At 31.0% G+C, this 18,374-nt stretch overlaps 1 protein-coding gene and 1 long non-coding RNA gene across 4 annotated transcripts in view; one reads left to right on the forward strand and one right to left on the reverse strand.

The window, feature by feature from the left end:
* The window catches only part of LOC127283075 (uncharacterized), a 39,680-nt gene that overhangs the window by 5,155 nt on the left and 16,151 nt on the right, over positions 1-18,374 (forward strand). The window contains exon 2 of the long non-coding RNA XR_007843296.1: positions 12,598-12,643. This is a non-coding gene — a long non-coding RNA (uncharacterized LOC127283075). The remainder of the gene's footprint in view (positions 1-12,597; positions 12,644-18,374) is intronic.
* Positions 1-18,374, reverse strand: part of LOC127283063 (transcription factor Sp8) — a 58,703-nt gene that overhangs the window by 2,012 nt on the left and 38,317 nt on the right. For 2 of the 3 annotated variants that reach the window (XM_051307723.1, XM_051307725.1), the window contains exons 2-4: positions 9,652-10,630; positions 6,906-9,583; positions 4,966-5,045 (exon numbers count right to left, since the gene is read on the reverse strand). In XM_051307723.1, coding sequence (XP_051163680.1) covers positions 8,811-9,583; positions 9,652-10,630 — 1,752 coding nt within the window. In that variant the 3' untranslated portion in view covers positions 4,966-5,045; positions 6,906-8,810. The remainder of the gene's footprint in view (positions 1-4,965; positions 5,046-6,905; positions 9,584-9,651; positions 10,631-18,374) is intronic. The other variant, XM_051307724.1, reaches the window with a different exon arrangement.

Genomic DNA, 18,374 nt, shown 5'->3' on the forward strand with positions numbered 1-18,374 from the left:
TTTTTATAATATTTTTATAATTATGAAAATGTAATTATAGAAAAAAAAATTTTTTAAATGCAAAAATTAAAATATTATAAAATTAAAATTATAAAAATTTAATTACAGAAATTAATTAATTTTAGTATTTTACTGATAACTATATATATAGTTATCAGTAAAATACAAAATTACAAAACTATATATAGTTATCAGTAAAATACAAAATTAATTAATTTCTGTAATTAAATTTCTATAATTTTAATTTTATAATATTTTAATTTTTGCACGTTAAAAATTTTATTTTCTATAATTACATTTTCATATAATTATAAAATTGTAATGATTTCTTTACACAATCTCTAATAATTATATATTTATAATTATTTGAGAAAAAAATATTTTATAATCAATTTCTTATAATAAATTACCTATAATCGCAAAAATATTATACAAAAAACATTATACTGAAAACATTTCAGCTTTAACATTATTTTCTTACAAAGGAATTTTCATAAGGGAATTAATTCACGTTCAATTCAAGAAAAAAAAATACGAAAATTTTTAATTTACTTTTTTTCATTAATAAAGTAATTTTTAATTTTTTTTTTTTTTTAAGTAAAAATTACGTAAATTATTTATATAAATAATTTGTTTTTTTCTCAAAAATAAAAACCAAACAATGAAATAAACAATTTTCAAAAGTTTTAATTAATTTTTAATATTTTGTACTTTTTAAATTTAAATAAAAATTATTGTTACTCACTAAATTTAAATTTAGTAAAATTTTTTTAGCCTTCAACAAAAAGCGAGAAATCGTTTCATTGATCGTTATTTAAAGAAATTAAATAGTATACATTTTTTAAAGGTCATATAAGATCCTTTTTTCTGGAAATTATTCATCTTAATTTTTGACACTTTTTTTTTAAGTCTAGTTTCCAAAATAAAAGCAATATTTTTTTTTTAGTATTAGGAATAATAAAAACCTGTAAAAAATATTGATTAACTACATTTGAAAATTTTATTTGTCAATGACAAATTTGATTAATTATTTAAAAATTAAAAAAAATTATAATTTATAATTTATTTTTTTATTTTAATTTTTTGGACTATAATCTTGATAATAAACATTAGTATATATATATATATATAATTAATTATTTTATTGTGTCAGTGACAGAAGTTTAAAAAAAAAAATTTAATGATCATCTGCCTGTAATGCGGGGTGGCGACAAATGACATACTGATCTCTGTCAATGATTTATATTTAGGGGATCATAGAAATTTACATTCTCGATTTTATTGCTCCTGTTTCTTTTTTTTCTTATTTTAATACAAAAATTTATTAATACTTTAATAAATTTAATTTATTTATAATATTTTAAATAATATTTTTTATAAATTGACAAAACATTTATCTTCATCAGAACTTTTCGCCTGTCTGACTATAAATTGACTAAAACTACTGAAATTTAAGTTTCACTAAAATAATAAAAAATATTCTATACTTCTTGGTTACTTAATAAACTGAATTATCATTTAATTTTGTATTAAAAAAAAAATTAAAATAAAAAATTATTAGTGATAAAAAAAAATTTCATATTTTAAATAAAGAATTTTTATATTTTTGAATATTAAAATTATGTCATCTCTTCAACTTGTCTAATCGTGAACGGTATTTTCTATATACTTTAAAATAAAAATAAAATTTAAATATTTCTCCCATTAATCAAAAGTAAATTTAATTACATGCAACGTTATAAGATTGCATTGTCTGATGTTGAAAAAAAATTTTTTTTTTCTACTTGCGATAATTTTAATAAATAAAAATGAAAATTTTAAATTACACAATTATATTATAATATCTATAATTATATATGTATATAATGTATAATTATAAATAATATATAATTACATATTAAAATCATTATAAAAAATACAATAAAAAATAGAAAATATTTAATGTCTTAAATTGACTTTTACTACTTAAAATTCTGTTAAAATTGTACTAATAATTTTTTTGGTTTTTCTATAAAAAAAAAAAAATGGGAGCAATAAAAAAAAGGAAATTTATTTTCAATATAACTTTGGTATAGTGATTCGAAGGGGTTGTATATTGAATAACAAACGTTCACCCTTCTTGACTAAATCACCGAAAAATTCAACCCTGCCTTATGAGCAGTTTGACATTAACCGCACCTCCCGCGAATTGCTACGAATGCCACCCCCCCCCCCCCCCCCCACCCCCTGTTAGTCCAAAACCCGTCGACTGCTTTGCATAACGATCTTATTTCGTAATCTCTTCCATATTGATCCGTTTTACGCTACTATGTGGGGTTGAAAATTGTTTATTGCGCGCCCGTAACGACCACCTCATTTTCCATTATTTACTCTCCCTCTTTAGTTTTTTTTCTCCTTTTTTTTTTTTTGATCCAATTAAATTTTTACCACTTTTTTTTTAATCGAAAATTGATATTATTTAAAAAAAATTAATTTTTTCTTTTTACATTTAATCGAGAGTTATTTTAAATTATTAAAAATTATTAATTAAATATTAATCTATATTATCTAATTATATACATTAAATAAGGGAAAAAAATGATAAAACAAAAGAATTTTTTTTTTATTATTTTCTGCAGAGAATTAAAAAAGTATTTAGATGAATATGGCTTGAGAAATTGTGTCGTATATATAATATATATGTCGTATATGTGAAAGATATAATTTATATATAAAAATTTCAAGGGCAAATGTCATTAGTAATGATAGACTAACGATCATGATGATGTCTTAATGACGTTAATTGAATCGAGATCCTAATTACTTTGGAGACAAAACGGGCAACTCTTTTATTGTAATATATAGAAAATAAGTCAAGTCATGCTCGCTAATAATTCTAAAAGCTTGATTATCTTGCGATCCACCGAACCCGCATGTATATATATAAAGAAAAACCTTTTGCGGCTTCTATTTTGAATCCACGCACCATTATACAATCGTTCATCAAACTATCAAAAAATGATTAAAAAAAAAAAAATTTATAATATACTGTTATACAAGTTAATTTTTTAATTAATTTTTTTTTTTAATTGTTGATATTCATTTTATGTGTAAATTATTTACATTATTCATTAATTATGAATATAATAATTAGTTAATCTTATTTGATTTAATAATCTATGAAAGATAACTAATTATTAAATTTTTTTTAAGAATTAGAATAATTGTTACCTATTAAAAAATTTATTAATTTGAAACTTACACCTAGAGGAAAGATAGTCAAATAAATATTTATTTAGTTCAAAAAAATTTTATTTGGTTTAAAGAGAAAAATTTTATTTCAGCTCAATGTATTTGTGCCAAATTTTGTTTGGTTTAAAACAATTTTGTTTGGTTTAAATAAATTTTATTTGGTTCAAATAAAAATTTTATTTAGGTAAACAAAATTTATTTGTGCCAAATAAAATTTTTAATTTAAAACAAATGAAAAGTTATTAGGCACTTAAACAAATATATCTTTTCTCTACACTCAGAGAAATGGTATATATTTGTCTCCGAGCCTACTAACTCATTTATTTGTTGCAAATATATTTTATTTCATTGAGATAAAAAATTTATTTGAGGCAAAGAAAAATTTATTTCTGACAAATAAAACTTTTATTTACGCCAAATAAATAAGTTAGTAGGCTCTGAGACAAATATACGTTTATTTAACTCAAATATATTTTATTTGCTTCAAATAAATCATTTCTCTGGGTGTAGGTGTAGAATTTTTTTTTTTTTTTTTTTTTTTGAAATTTGTTATTAGAAAATCATAATTTGAGAGATTGATGATACATGTATAATAGACGGAAAAAATCTTTATCTGGAACAGTGATATGTTTCTCTAGAATAGCGATAACTTTCGTTGTTTTAGTGAAACATATCGCTGTTCCAGTGAAACTTGTCGCTGTTCCAGGTAAAACATTTTTTCCGTGTATAATGTGTCGCCAAATATATATTCTAAAATTGAGATAAAATCCTTTATCTTAGATTATTTCCGCATGCAATCTGTTTTTAAATTTAGTAATACTACACTGAAAAAAAAAATGTATTTGGTTCAAATACTCGATTACTTGACTATTATCAAATAAATATTTATTTGTATCAAATAATTATTATTTGAGTCAATTAAATGATATTTGTTTCAAATACAAAAATTATTGGTTCAAATACAATTTATTTAATTCAAATAAAAATTATTTGATTCAAATAAATAATTTATTTAATAATACTCAAGTAATCGAGTATATTTGAATCAAATAAATTTTTTTTTCAGTGTACTAAATATATTCTTGAATATAAAATATTTTCATAAATATTAAAAATATTTCGTTATTTATCAATTGAATAACATTTATTGAAATTTAATATTTATATCTTCTACTGAAAAAATATTGCATTAACACTCAGAAAAAAGATATGTTTGAACCAAATGTACCATTTTTTTTTATATTTACCCAATTTTTTGGTTAGTTCAAACAAAATTTGTTTAATTCAAATAAATATTTAATTGATCTAAATAACTGTTTGGTTTATTTTAATAAATTTTTTGAACAAAAAAAATTTTGATTGAGCTAAATAAACGTTTGGTTTATGCAACCAAATGTTTGGTTAACTGTATATCAATGCATTTATTTTGTTAATTTAACCAAAATTTGGTTGCTTCAAACGAATTTTTTTCTGAGTGAAAAATTTTTTATATTCTCAATTTCAGAATTATATTTTTCCAAAAAAGATAAAAATAAAAGGAATCCTCTAATAGTGAGATTATTTTTATCCACGTAAATATAGACCACCCCCATTTTTGAAAATGGTCGAAATTTTATTTTTAAATGAAAAAAAAAAAAGAAAAAAAAACAAGAGGGAAAAAAAGAGGTTTCTTTGAGGTGTTTCGAGATGACTAAAAATTGGAGGATTCGTTTCAGGTCATTTAGAAATACAAACCTTTCTCAATGACATCTCAGCGTGAGACTGGGTTGTGTGTGTGTGTGCATCCGACATCCGTGGTGCTGCAGCTAGGGAGCCTAATTCAAAGAGGGAGATGAAGCACCATGGATAATGGAAGGGGGGGGGGGTTTGATGTTATGACGGGATATTTCATGGCTCGAAGGATCCGGGACCTAACGGCCCGTGCGATATTACCAACTCAGAAACCCCGTCCCCTTCTTTTAAATTTTTTTTTTTTTCTTTTTTTTATTACCTCGCGAATTCGTTGCATTAGGCGCTTACGTTCTATGTGAAAGAACTATATGAATTACATTTTTTTTTTCTTTTTTTTTTTTTTTTGCCACAGCCCATCAACGTGTGATCCGTCTTCATTCCTTTTCGCAAAATCCACTCAGTACATCGTTTCAGTCTTCAGATCAAAAACTTGACAATGATAAATCTTAAAAATTTCCTCTTTTCTTTCTTTGATTCACTTTTTATGTTTTTATTTCGTGCGTCCAAAAACTAAATCTTTAATAACCTTTGTGTTTATTTTAATATTTATATTTTTTACATAATTTTTATTTTTTTTTTTAAATTAAATTAATAAAAATAGTATAACAATGTAATAGCAATGTTAATAATAATAATAGTAATAAAAATAAGTATAATAATAATAAAAATAATAATAATGTATTTTTTGAAAAAAAAATTTAATTTGATAATTAAAGTGATTCATTAGCCTTAAGGACAATCAATGAACAAACCTGAAAATTCTAGAAACTGAAAATTGTCCTTAAAGTTAATGAAATTTTTTTTTAGTATTTGGACGCATTTTTGAAAAGTTTTCTTTTTTTTTGGAAATAATTGTATGTTTTAATGTTAATTAATTAATAATTTACCTTCTCATTGAGTTCTATTGCCAATTAATTTTCATTAAAAAATTATCTTGATTTATTCTTTATTAATTTCTCATATCATGATAAACGATTTTTAATTTCCAAAATATATATAATTTGCGGTCAAAAATAAAATAATTAATTTTTTTCGTTTATTCTAATTGGTACCAAAAATAAAATTTCTATTTAATTTTTTCGTTTCTTTCATTACCAAAAATAAATTTTTTAATTTTCTCGTTTCTTTCATTACCAAAAATAAAGTTTTTAATTTTCTCGTTTCTTTCATTACCAAAAATAAAGTTTTTAATTTTTTCATCCCATTTTAATTGGTGCCAAAAAAAAATAAAATTTCTAATTTTTCGTTTGTTTTATTTGGTATCAAAAATAAATAGTTTCGAATTTTTTTGTTCGTTTTATTTGGTACAAAAAATAAAATTTCTAATATTTTCGCCTATTATATTTGGTACAAAAAATAAAATTTCTAATTAATTTGTTTGTTTATTTTATTTCGTGAAAAAAAAATTCTAATTTTTCGTTTCTTTTATTTGGTACCAAAAATAGTTTCTAATTTTTCCGTTCGTTTTATTTGCTACCAAAAATAGTTTCTAATTTTTTCATTCGTTTTACCAAAAATAAAATATCTTAATTAATTTGTTTATTTTATTTGGTGCCAAAAAATGTAGTTTCTAATTTTTTCGTTCGTTTTACCAAAAATAAAATGTCTAATTAATTTGTCCATTTTATTTGCTACCAAAAATAGTTTCTAATTTTTTCATTCGTTTTACCAAAAATAAAATATCTTAATTAATTTATTCATTTTATTTGGTGCCAAAAAATGTAGTTGCCAAAAAAAAAATTTCAGGTAAATTATTAATTAAATAATATATAAAATTTAATTAAATATAGAAATTAAGGAAAGAGGAAAATTATTATTTTTTTTCTTTATTTATTTTCATATCACATAAGGGACGGGGTTTTCTGTTTTAATTATTATTTATATTATATAGTTTAAAAAAAAAAAAATTGAATCCCATGAAGTGGAGTTCTAAGGAGACTTACGTTTTTGGCAAAGGATCTCGGAAAAGTTTTTTAATAGTGAAAGGTGATCCCCCACATCCATATATAGTTTATGATTGATGTTCCTTTCTGCGATGTAAGCTGCTGCGAGTCCCATAAAGATGCGTTGTTGTTGTTGCATCATCATCATCGATGAGAACAGCAGTTGTATGACAAGAGCAAGGGTCAAGCGAGGAGACATCGTTGAGGCCCCCAAAAAAAAAATAATTTCCTCTGACAAGTGCTTATATTTGTTATCCGTCGACGAGCGATTAACGCGAGACGACCGGATTATTATTTAAATTTTTCCTTCTTTTTTTTTTTTCTCAATTACTATTTGAATTTTTCATTTTAACGATTTGGGAAAGGGTTATATGATTAAATGAAATCTAGTGCCGTGATTTGGTTTTACTGACAAAAGCATCGTTTATTTTTCCTCTTTTATCTCTTCTTAAAATGAATTTATAATTTTCATAATAATAATAATAATAATAATAATAATACTCTAGTAATAATAATTAATAATAATAATTAATAATAATAATAATAATAATAATAATTAATTAATAGTAAGATACTAGACTTGAAAGGGTGATATGGGTCCGTACGAGTCCAAGTTGCAAACGTCGAGCTTTTTTTTTTTCTAATATAAAGAAAAAAAAATATTTCGAATCATATATTCGGAAAAAAATTATTAAAACTATAAATATATATATATGTGTACATATATGTATAATATGAAGAAATTGGAATCGCCGACGTTTGTAACCTGACCGACGATCGTATTTCCGGTGATTCGCGTGGGGGACTTCCCGGAGAACGTAGTCGGTGTATGGTACAACCTGATCTCCAATTCCCAAATCTACAAAGTAAGATTTTCTATTATAATTTTTTCTTCCTTTCAAGGAATTCGTTTCGATAAATATATATATATACTTTTTTTTCCTATACGAAAATAATAAATTGATCTTTAACTTCTTTTATATATTTCTTTTATATGGCAAAAATAGTTGGATCCGCTTAATCAATTTTTTTTCCAAGTTGTAATTTTCATGTCAAATATTAAATGAAATGGTGGTACCAACTATTTCCCAAATTTTTATTTAGAAAGATATGCTCTAGAAACTGATACAAAAAAATGTATCATTAGAAAGGTATAATAATGATTCAAAATTTGATAAAAAAAAAATGGCACTAATGATCAAAAGTTTCAACCAATGGTTCTAATTTTGGTAATGCAATTATTTATAATACTACTGATGCTTTAAAATTTGAACCAGTGATTGAAAAGAAGCTACATCAATTATGCAAATGAAAATTCTCACCAAGAAGCAAGAAACTGTATCAATAATTATTAATAATAATATTAATAATAGTAATTAATATTAATAAATTTTTCATCAACGAGAAAATAATTTAAAAATTTATATCACGATCAGCAAAAAAAGTTTCAAGCATTATATTGACACAAATTCTTACCCTTTGGATTATATGCAACAGTGTATCCAAAATATTGAAAATTGGGAAATATTTCGTATAACCATAAAATTATAAAATAAAATCACGATAATACAAATTTATCAATAAAATAAAACTCTAAAAATTACAACTGAATTTTAACAGAACCAACTATAAATATTTATATTTGAAGTAAAGAGCCGAGAGACTTTTTAGATTTGGGTGTTGAAGATAAGAGTCAGTGTCTTAGTGCGCACAAGAATGCGGTAATAACTTTTTCTGTTTTCATTTTCTTCTTCTTCATTTTTTTTTTTTTGTACAATATTATATCGCTTCAATATAATATCATTATCTCTCGCGCTACTCTCACTATGTATAAGTATTTACACGTTAACGATCGGTGATTGGTACATGAAAGTGCTGTGGGGGGTTGCACGGGGAGGTGTCGGCCTAGAGACTATGTACAGGCGGCGGGGACGATGGTGAGGGAGTCTGCGCGGTCCCTGGTGTGCCAGGATTGCCGGGATTTTGCGAAACCGTGTAGGAATTGTTTTGACGCGATTGCTGTTGGTGATGGGAATGTAAATGATGTTGATGATGATGATGATGATGAAGATGTGATGATTGTTGATTATGAAGGAGGGATTGATTTTGATGATGAATTAAATTGAGATTTAGGGGGTAGGATAGGGGGGAGCCCAGTGCCGTTGAACCGTTATTGCAGCCACCGGCTCCGGGCCCCACCGGGCTCAGTGCATGCTCATCCCCGCGTGTGGATGATGATGTACGGATGTTGCGTGATGATGAGGATGGTGCATTAGAGGCGGGAGATGAGGGTGGTGGGGATGGTGTGGGGTTAGAGGCGGTGGGGTCATCTGCATTGGGGTCATGGGCGTTGTCGGTTGATGGGAGAGACTGGTGGTGTTGTTCTGGGAGTTGGTGTCCTGGACCGCTCCCGCCACCACCACTAGGCCCTGAGGAGGTTGCTGTGGTGGTGGTGGTACCGAGCTGGAATTGGGACTCTGCTGACTCCCGTTGTCCTCGCTGTCGGAGCAGGACTCGGCCGACGAGCTCCCCGCTCCCCCCTTGCCCTTGCTGCCGCCGCTGCTGCTGCTGCTGCTGTGCGTCTTGACGTGCTTCGCGAGATGATCGCTGCGCATGAACCGCTTGTTGCAGACCGGACAGGCGAATCTCTTTTCGCCGGTGTGGGTTCGCAGGTGTCGCTGCAACTCATCCGAACGTGTGAACCGCTTGCCACAGAAAAGCCAGTTGCAAACAAACGGTCGCTCACCAGTGTGCCACCGTAAGTGGGCCTTTAGATGTGATGTCTTGCCGTAGACCTTGCCGCAGCCTGGTATATGACAACTGTGGATGTTCTTCTTCCGGAGATGAACGCCAGCTGGTCCAAGTCGCTCGGCTTCTTGGCAGTTGGGGCAGTCGCAGGTTGCTCGTCCTGTGTATCGCCTCTGGGAGCGGGGCGATGGAGCTTGACTGACGTTGGCAGCACCAGTTGCGCCACCTTGGGGACTGCCGGCACCGCCTCCAGTTGCAGCTGCATGATGATGAAGTCCAAATCCAGGGGGTCCGCCCGGTAGCATTGATTTGTAGGTGTCTTGAAGGAGATTGTGTCCGGCGGTTGTTGCCGAAGTGAGAAGATGATTGCCAGCAAGTGCAAGGCTCGAGTAGTCGGCTGAATAGTTTGCCATTTGAGCGGCATGAACGCCAACGCCTACGGTTCCGCTGACGTCGAGCCAACCGCCTGTGGCTGCTCCATGCACATCCCACCAGCCATCGCCGGCTTTAATTCCACCGTGCGTGGCACCTGGCATTGTATTAAAGGGCCAGGATTCGTAGGGATGTCGTCCGTATACGGAGCCCAAGGTTGCACCTTCGACCTTGCCGAGGATACTGCTTTGATGATGATGTGGATCGCTGGCAGGTTGAGCACTTGCCGTGCCGGGAAAGTAGAGATCGCTACCGTATTGTGGAGCCGTTGAGGCGCAGGACGTGACCGGTGCTCGGGCATAGCCACCGGTACTACCAGCGCTGCTGGTTGCTGTTGGTCTCTGCGTGACGCCAGTCGTCGTACATCCGGTGCCACTTCCGCCCGTGTGCTGCGGTGAACTCCCGCTGCTCTGTGGACTCTTTTTCCAAGGGTGAAACCCCTTTCCCACTGCTGCGTCCGCCAACGGCGGGGGACTCTTGCTGCTCAATTTGTTACATTGCGCCGCCAGCATCGCCAATGGTGTGCCTCTAAGACCCGGATGATCCTGTAACAAGAACAAGAATAGCAACTTAGTATATTTACGGTTCTAAAAATCATTTTTTTTTTTTTTCCGATAAAGATTAAAAGTTCCCAAACTATCATCCCACCCTACTTATATAATCCGAAATTATAATCAAGAACCACTCTCTCTCTAAGGTTATAAACCGAAAGCATCTCGCTAATATCGGTAGGTCCGTAATTGCGTTGAAATCGTTAAAAAGAAAAAATGAATGCGGCAAAGTCCTTGTTCTCAGGGTCCCGAAAAAGCAAAAGTACTCCCCCGAGGGTGCATAATGACACAAAATTGGTGCATTCCTAGCCTAGAGAGAAAGAGCGAGAGAGAGAAAGATTGGAGAGATTGGCTTTCTTGAGGTAATGGAACCCAAAGGCAGGTCAACTGACCCCATCGGCGAGGGCACTTTCATGCAAATCGAAACTTGAAAACCGGCATCCAACGTGTTTCAAAAGGGTTTAAACCGAGGATAATGAGGTCATACCTAGAGTAAACTTTGTTTCATGCAAATTGTCGTCAATTCTCTCCCAAGAAAACCTAAATGTCAGCGTGGCTACCAAAAAACAAATGATGGTATGGGGACACGGCATGCTTTGAATGGATATAAAAGAGAGAGAGAGAGAGCCAAGTGGCTTCGAACAGAAAGGTAAAAGCAAAGGGTCCGCGGAAGCAGCAGGAAATTAAAGTCTGGCGGCCCGCGGCCATTAGCAGCCGGCGCCATCGAGGCGACACGCCCCCACAAGGTCCAATGTCGCACCAACACGGATATAAAGACAATCTACACGGACACCCTTTCTACAAAAACAGGTCGTGAATTTTACGAATCAACGGAGGGAAACAAGTTTTTTTTGGGGGGGGGGATAGAACTATTTTTCTTAATTCGCGATATTGATTGGAAAGTTCAAGGTTCGATATTTGATACATCACCTTAAATCATGCAAAAGGGGCGAAGTTATGGAACATAATTTTGTTATACACGCAACTTTTTATGAATTGTTTTTGTGGGCTGTAAGGAAGTTTTAGTTGACTTTGTAAATTGTTACTGATTGCTAATACCTTTGGCTGACAATTATGATTTTTGAACTCAATTTTGCGATCCAAATGATTGAAATTGTTGAACAGAATGTTTAGTGCTTTTTTAGGGTACAGATGTAGGGTAATACAGACAGTACTACAGATGTTGTACGGCAGTACAGATTGCAGTATTTTCGTTTAGTAAGGGATTATTTATTGGATGAAGGAGGGTATATACATCTGTAAGGAATTATTTAGGTGGTCAGAGTATATATAGAAATGCAAAAGAGGTGAATGTAGGTTAAAAATGGTGAAGTTAGGAAAGATGAGTTCTGCTGCGCTTGCTCATTGGATGTAAGCATCCCCTTTTTCGGATAAGGAATGAAAGCAAAATCTCCCTAGATTCAGGTTGTGGAAAAGGTGGAGTTTCGGGGAAGAGGGAGTGCGTATCACGGTTGCTGAACGAGCCACGCCCTCTGAAACTCGCTGGGTATGTATATATATATAGAGAGAGAGAAAGGGTAGGTATTGATCCAGATGAACAATGCGACGAACCCTCTAAAGACAACGCGACATCTCTCAATTAGACTTCCGGAAATGCCGGAAAATGAAAAATTTGTTTTCTTATCCATATGGTACAACCCTTACGATACTATTTACTATATTTACATAATACAATTTACCGAGCTATTTACTAATATTTACTATAATAATCATACTAATTACACTAATTACAAATATGTATTTCCGTACTAGTGGAAAAAATTAATACAAAGTTAAAGAAAGAAACAAAATTAGAAAACAAATAGGATAAGTACACTGAAAAGAACAAGGCAGGTGATATTGATTAGTCGCAGTCGGTCAGAAAGGCGACGGCTTGGACAATTATATCTATAGACGCCTCAAAGTCGCGCAAATTCAATTATATTTATTTTGTATTTCAGATAAAAGAACAACGAAAAATGGACCCATAAGCGGACATCTCAAAAGGTGAGTTTTTTTTCTTATTACTAATTTGAAATCCTAAAAATTATTTCGGCAATTGCAATGATATAATCATTAGATTTCTAAATGATTTGCGATCCACAAAAAGAAATATATATACGGTTGAGAAATGAACGAGGATAAAAAACGATAAATCATATCTATATAGAAAACTAATGAAAGAAGGAAATATATATAAATATCAATCTAACAAATGGAAATAGGGATGATGCTACTTTACTATATATATTGAGTGAAGTGCCGAACGAAAATTATATATATATATATATATATGCAGGTTTCTATTTATCTCTCGGTAAGAGTAGTCTATGTCGGCAGAGTTAAAAGACCCGTGCAACTTAAAGAGGAATGGGTGCGGGTTTTTGATCCTTTGTTTTAACCGCGTGACGTCATAGTATATCCATACAGCTAGAACTAATAATGCCTGGGGCAACATTGCGCATAAATTAAAACCAGGGAGCTTGACCATTTCTCTTTTTCTTTTTTTTTTTTCTCTCTCTTCATCTTTTTTCTAGGAACTATCATATGAACTGTATTTTTTTTCTCCAAGGGCGCTAAACGATGTAAAACGACTTGAAAATATTCATAAGTGGCGTTTTTACAACGGCTCTCACGTCAACAAAACGATCTGTTGATATGTGGTCCAAATCTTAGCGATGAGAGGAGATTAGTTTTTTTATAGTACTTTTTTTTGGAGTTGAATTAAAAATTCTAGATCTAGGATTGTTTTTAGAAAAACAGATGGTTTTTGGGTAAAGATTCGTCAGTTTTTGTTTTTTTTTTTTAAGAAGGGATTTTTGGGATGTTAACAGAATGTGACAGCTGTGTGGGTGAAAAAACGAGGGGTGAGACGAAAGAGTAGGCGAATGACTGACTGACTGACAGACAGACAGACTGACGAAAGCTGACAATGCGAGGGTGCGAACGAGGTAAACGGAAAGAGTAACCACTGACTGGCATACTCGAGGTTAACCACAGCTGACGTATTTCATAGTTTTCGATTTTCTAACGCCGCTTCGATTAATATTTTTATAATAATTCCTGGAAAAGAAAATTCCAAAGGTAGTGAATATTATGGAAAATATTAATAACAAAAATTATAATTATTATTTAATTATTGTATGAAAATTATTACTAAATTTACCTGATAAGTTTGGGTGGGATTAATTTTTTTGACATTTCAATTGAGCTCGGGCAATTACTGTTAAATATATATATATATGTTTGCACGAGATATGTGGAGTTAACATTTGATAGTAGGAGGTATTATAGTTTCAGTTCTGTGAAATTTACCCATAGAGGTAGTACTCGAGCAAGGAGGAGCGATTGACTGATAAGAGGAATGCAGGTTACTTGTAATGTTAATTATTTGTTTATCAGAAAATGCATGCAAGCGGCTACATTGCCAGTTAAGACGATAAGCTTGGCGGCATTAAAAACAATAGTGCTTTCGTATATATATATATATATATAGCAGATAATAATTCCACATATATAGCTCAATAATATATACAAATACGATTCCTTTTTTTAATCGTTCTCTGATAAAAGTCATTTCTTTCTTTTCTATATACTATTTAGTTGACTATTTTTAAGGTCGAAAAAAGAATTGTTATAAAATGATTAAGGAAAATACAATTTGTAGGTAAATATACTTTTTGTAAAAGTAATATTTTTTTTATGAAGGATACAAGTCGTTTTAAAGTAGTTTGACATTCTGCTGTTGACGATGAGAGACATTTAAAAGTAATATTGTATAACTAGAGGAGAAAGGACACTCCCCGTGTCATGAGCAACTTGGCAGAGGCTCTTCCTTATCGCGCTACTGTCGGCATCTTTAATCTTTTCTTCTTCCTTTCGCTGACAAATGGATTTTTAACTTCCCTCATATACCATGCCCGCAACGATCGGTCACGCGTTTCAAGTCATTGCGATTCCATTTGTTTTTTTTTATCAGCGTTCCAAAAAATTATTCGAAAAACAAACATTTCAAAATTTTGATTGCACGGAATCTATATAGAAAATCAGCAAAAATTGTTATGCATGAAGGAAAATTAAGATGAAAAAAAAAAAAATCCGTTGACCACCGCGATAAAAGTGGAAGCTAAAAATCGTGCAGGCTTTTGTGAAGATAGAATTAATAATTTTATTCATGAGTGACCCCCGGACCGATTTGGTCGCTCTTTTTGGAGCCTCCGTTAGTTCCCACCAGAGTGCAGCTACCTGATATTCTCCTCGGTCTAAATTATGTTTTTTAATTAAATCCATAGCACACACTACTACTACTACTATATATGTTCGTGAGAGAGACGCGTTACGAAAGCCTTTTTGGGTATAGAGCATAAGTATACCGATGGGTTTCTTTTGGCCTCGGGCAACAAAACAGGGAGCTGACGAGATTTATTCGGCTATCGAGGGACTGAGGGCTTCTTCTTCTTCTTCTTCATCATCATCATCAACAGCATCATCATCATTATCATTATTATCATCATCATCATCATCATCATCATCATACTCTTTGGTCCCCGTTGTTCTCAGACTTTTGTTTTTTTTCTCATAAAACTCGAGACCTTTTTTTCTCACTCTTTCCCTATTCTTCAATAAACGATTTCCGGGTAGAGAATAGGAAATAGAAAATACTGTTCGGGAATATGAAAAAAAAAAAAAGTTTTGTCGTGACGAAAAGGATTACAAACGGGAGAATTGTCGCGAGAAGAGAGAGAGAGAGAAAAAAAATGAGAGATGATTTGAACTCTTAGAGATACAAGAGAGGCTACTGCCAATTCATTAACACTCGTAAATCTGTCGCGCTGCTGGCGTTGAATATTAAGAGGGCATTATCTCTTAGGCTATAACTTCTGGCCAGTTAACGCAGGAGCTGTACACCCTCTCGACCATTTCTACAATGCGGGAAAAAGGTTTTTTTTTATAATCACGGAACTTTACAATATTTCTCAATGAAATTATTTGCAACTGTTTCAAATGCTATTCCATACACTGAAAAATTGTAGCTTTTATGAAAACGATTTATTTGATCCGCACTGATTTTCGTAATTTATTTCATTCAAATAATTGGTTAGACTATTATCAAATAAGTATTTACTTGGGCCAAATAATTTTTGAGTCAATTATACCCGTATAGAAATTGCCCTATCAGGGAATGAAACGCCATGCCTAACCAGGGCGACCAGAAAGTATATGCATTTCCTAATCAGGGCCACATCAGGCGCGGCGTTTCATTCCCTAATAGGGCAGCAAGGGGCCTGGTAAAATTTCTGCATGAGTAAATGGTATTTTTGTTTTAAAGACAGAAAATATTGGTTCGAATACAATTTATTTAATTGAAATAAAAATTATTTGGTTCAAGGTAATTATTTATTTGGTTCAAAGTAAATGTTTATTTGGTTGAAGAAAATATTTAGTAGGTTCAAAGTAAATATCTATTAGGAATCAAATAAAATTAAATTAGTGAACGAATTCTAATTAGTAAAATTTAACTAATAGTAAAAAAAAGTTTGAATTATTTTTGTGAAATATTGCTATAGATCTAATTTTTTTTTTCGCTATATAATGTAAACAAGTTATTCGCCTCTTCCTCTTTTGTATATTATATATTAAAATCGCAGCCATAAGTGATTAACTGTATATATATACAGGATCTAATAAAGAGTAAGTGCTAAAAATAATGTCGCTTCATATGAGCATTAAGTTGAGATATATATATGCTACGGGCAGCAAAGAGCCATTTTCGCATAAAGTTCATTTTTCGCATAACCAATCACTTTCAGTAAAAATCTAACCCGTTTTTCAAGCGTTACGTCTTCATTAGGATAATGAGAGCGCAGTAAATCTTGCAGTCCGGCTACTTGGTATAAAAGCATATACCCGAAGTGCATTTGCATGGAGTAATTTAGTGGAACATAAAATTCTGTAGTCAATTAACGCTCGAGAGTTTCCGATATATATAGCTATATATATACATAAAATACTCGTCGCAGGACTTTATCGAGCTTTGTCTATATACTCTCATCGGGGAAATTCATTTGAATCCGGAAACTCGCGTTCAGTTTGATAGAATAATTATATATTCTATATATACGCGACAGGATATCAAATCAATTGATTTTATTATACTCGACACAAGTGTATATGTAGGTTAAGTAATAATATTATTCTTTTGAAACTATAAGTTTTTAACTACCATTGGTTGAAACTACATTTTGCAGAAACTACAATTGGTTGAAACTACCATTGTTTAAAACTATATTTGTCAGAAAGTACAATTGGTTCCAATCTCTGGCAACTTTTACTCCAGAAATAGTAAAATTTACTATTTTTGTAGTGAATTTTACTGTTCCGTAGTAATTTTTACTATTTCTGGAGTAAATTTTACTATTTTTGGAGTAAAAGTTGCCAGAGATGCGCAGAAACTTTGAACAGTTCCCGTTTTACTATGAAAGTAGTAAAAATTACTTTTTCTTTTTTTTCCGTGCTGAGACTATCATTGGTTGTAACTACATATGGCAGAAACTACCATTGGCCGAAACTATCAAATTCCGAGTAGTTTCAATAAATTATAGTTTCTGTAATGATAGTGTCTTAGCCAAAGATAGTTTTAACCAATCATAGTTTCAACCAAACGTAGTTCCATAATCGATTATAGTTTCAGTCAAAGGTAGTTTCAATCAATGGTACTTTTAATCAATGGTAGTTTTAACCAATAATAATTTCAGCCATATATAGTACCAATCAATGACAGTTTTATTTATGATAGTTTCAACCAATTGTAGTTTCTGTCAAATGTAATTTGAACCATTTATAGTTTCTGTCAAATGTAGTTTCAACCAATTGTAGTTTCTGTCAAATGTAGTTTTAACCATTTTAGTTTCTGTCAAATGTAGTTTCAGTCAAAGTTTTTTATAACAAAGAGTAGTTTTGACCAAAAGTATTTTCAGCCAAAGGTAGTTTTAACCAATCATAGTTTCAGCCAAACGTAGTTCCAATCGATTATAGTTTCAGTCAAAGGTAGTTTCAATCAATGATACTTTTAATCAATGGTAGTTTTAACCAATAATAATTTCAGCCAAATATAGTACCAATCAATGACAGTTTTATTTATGATAGTTTGAACCAATTGTAGTTTCTGTCAAATGTAGTTTCAACCAATTGTAGTTTCTGTCAAATGTAGTTTTAACCAATTGTAGTTTCTGTCAAATGTAGTTTCAACCAATTGTAGTTTCCGCCAAATGTAGTTTTAACCAATTGTAGTTTCTGTCAAAGTTTTTTATAACAAAGGGTAGTTTTGACCAAAAAGTATTTTCAGACAAAGGTAGTTTTAATCAAAGATAGTTTTAACCAATAGAAGTTTCAATAAATGGTAGTTTTTACCAATTTCAACCACTATGGCAATTTCAACTTTTTTCACATTCATATATGATTAAAACCACAACATTCATTTAATAGTAAATATTTTTTAATAAAAATTTGTCCCTATATATTTTTTTCCATTTAAAATTTGGAAAAATTAATTTTTGACGTCAATTTTTAATATTCGCTCATATATATGTGAAATTGTATCATTTTCTCTCTCTATATAAATGAATATATAGATTGAAAAGCGTGGGAAGAAATTGAGAACGATATATCGACATTGAGTGTAAACTGTGAGAAAAAGAAGAAAAACAAAGGCGTAAAATGGAATCTATATCAGAAGCCC

Source organism: Leptopilina boulardi, unplaced genomic scaffold (assembly GCF_019393585.1).
Source record: "Leptopilina boulardi isolate dan_hultmark-lab unplaced genomic scaffold, ZJU_Lbou_2.1 LbouV2_305, whole genome shotgun sequence".
NCBI classification, from domain to species: domain Eukaryota; kingdom Metazoa; phylum Arthropoda; class Insecta; order Hymenoptera; family Figitidae; genus Leptopilina; species Leptopilina boulardi.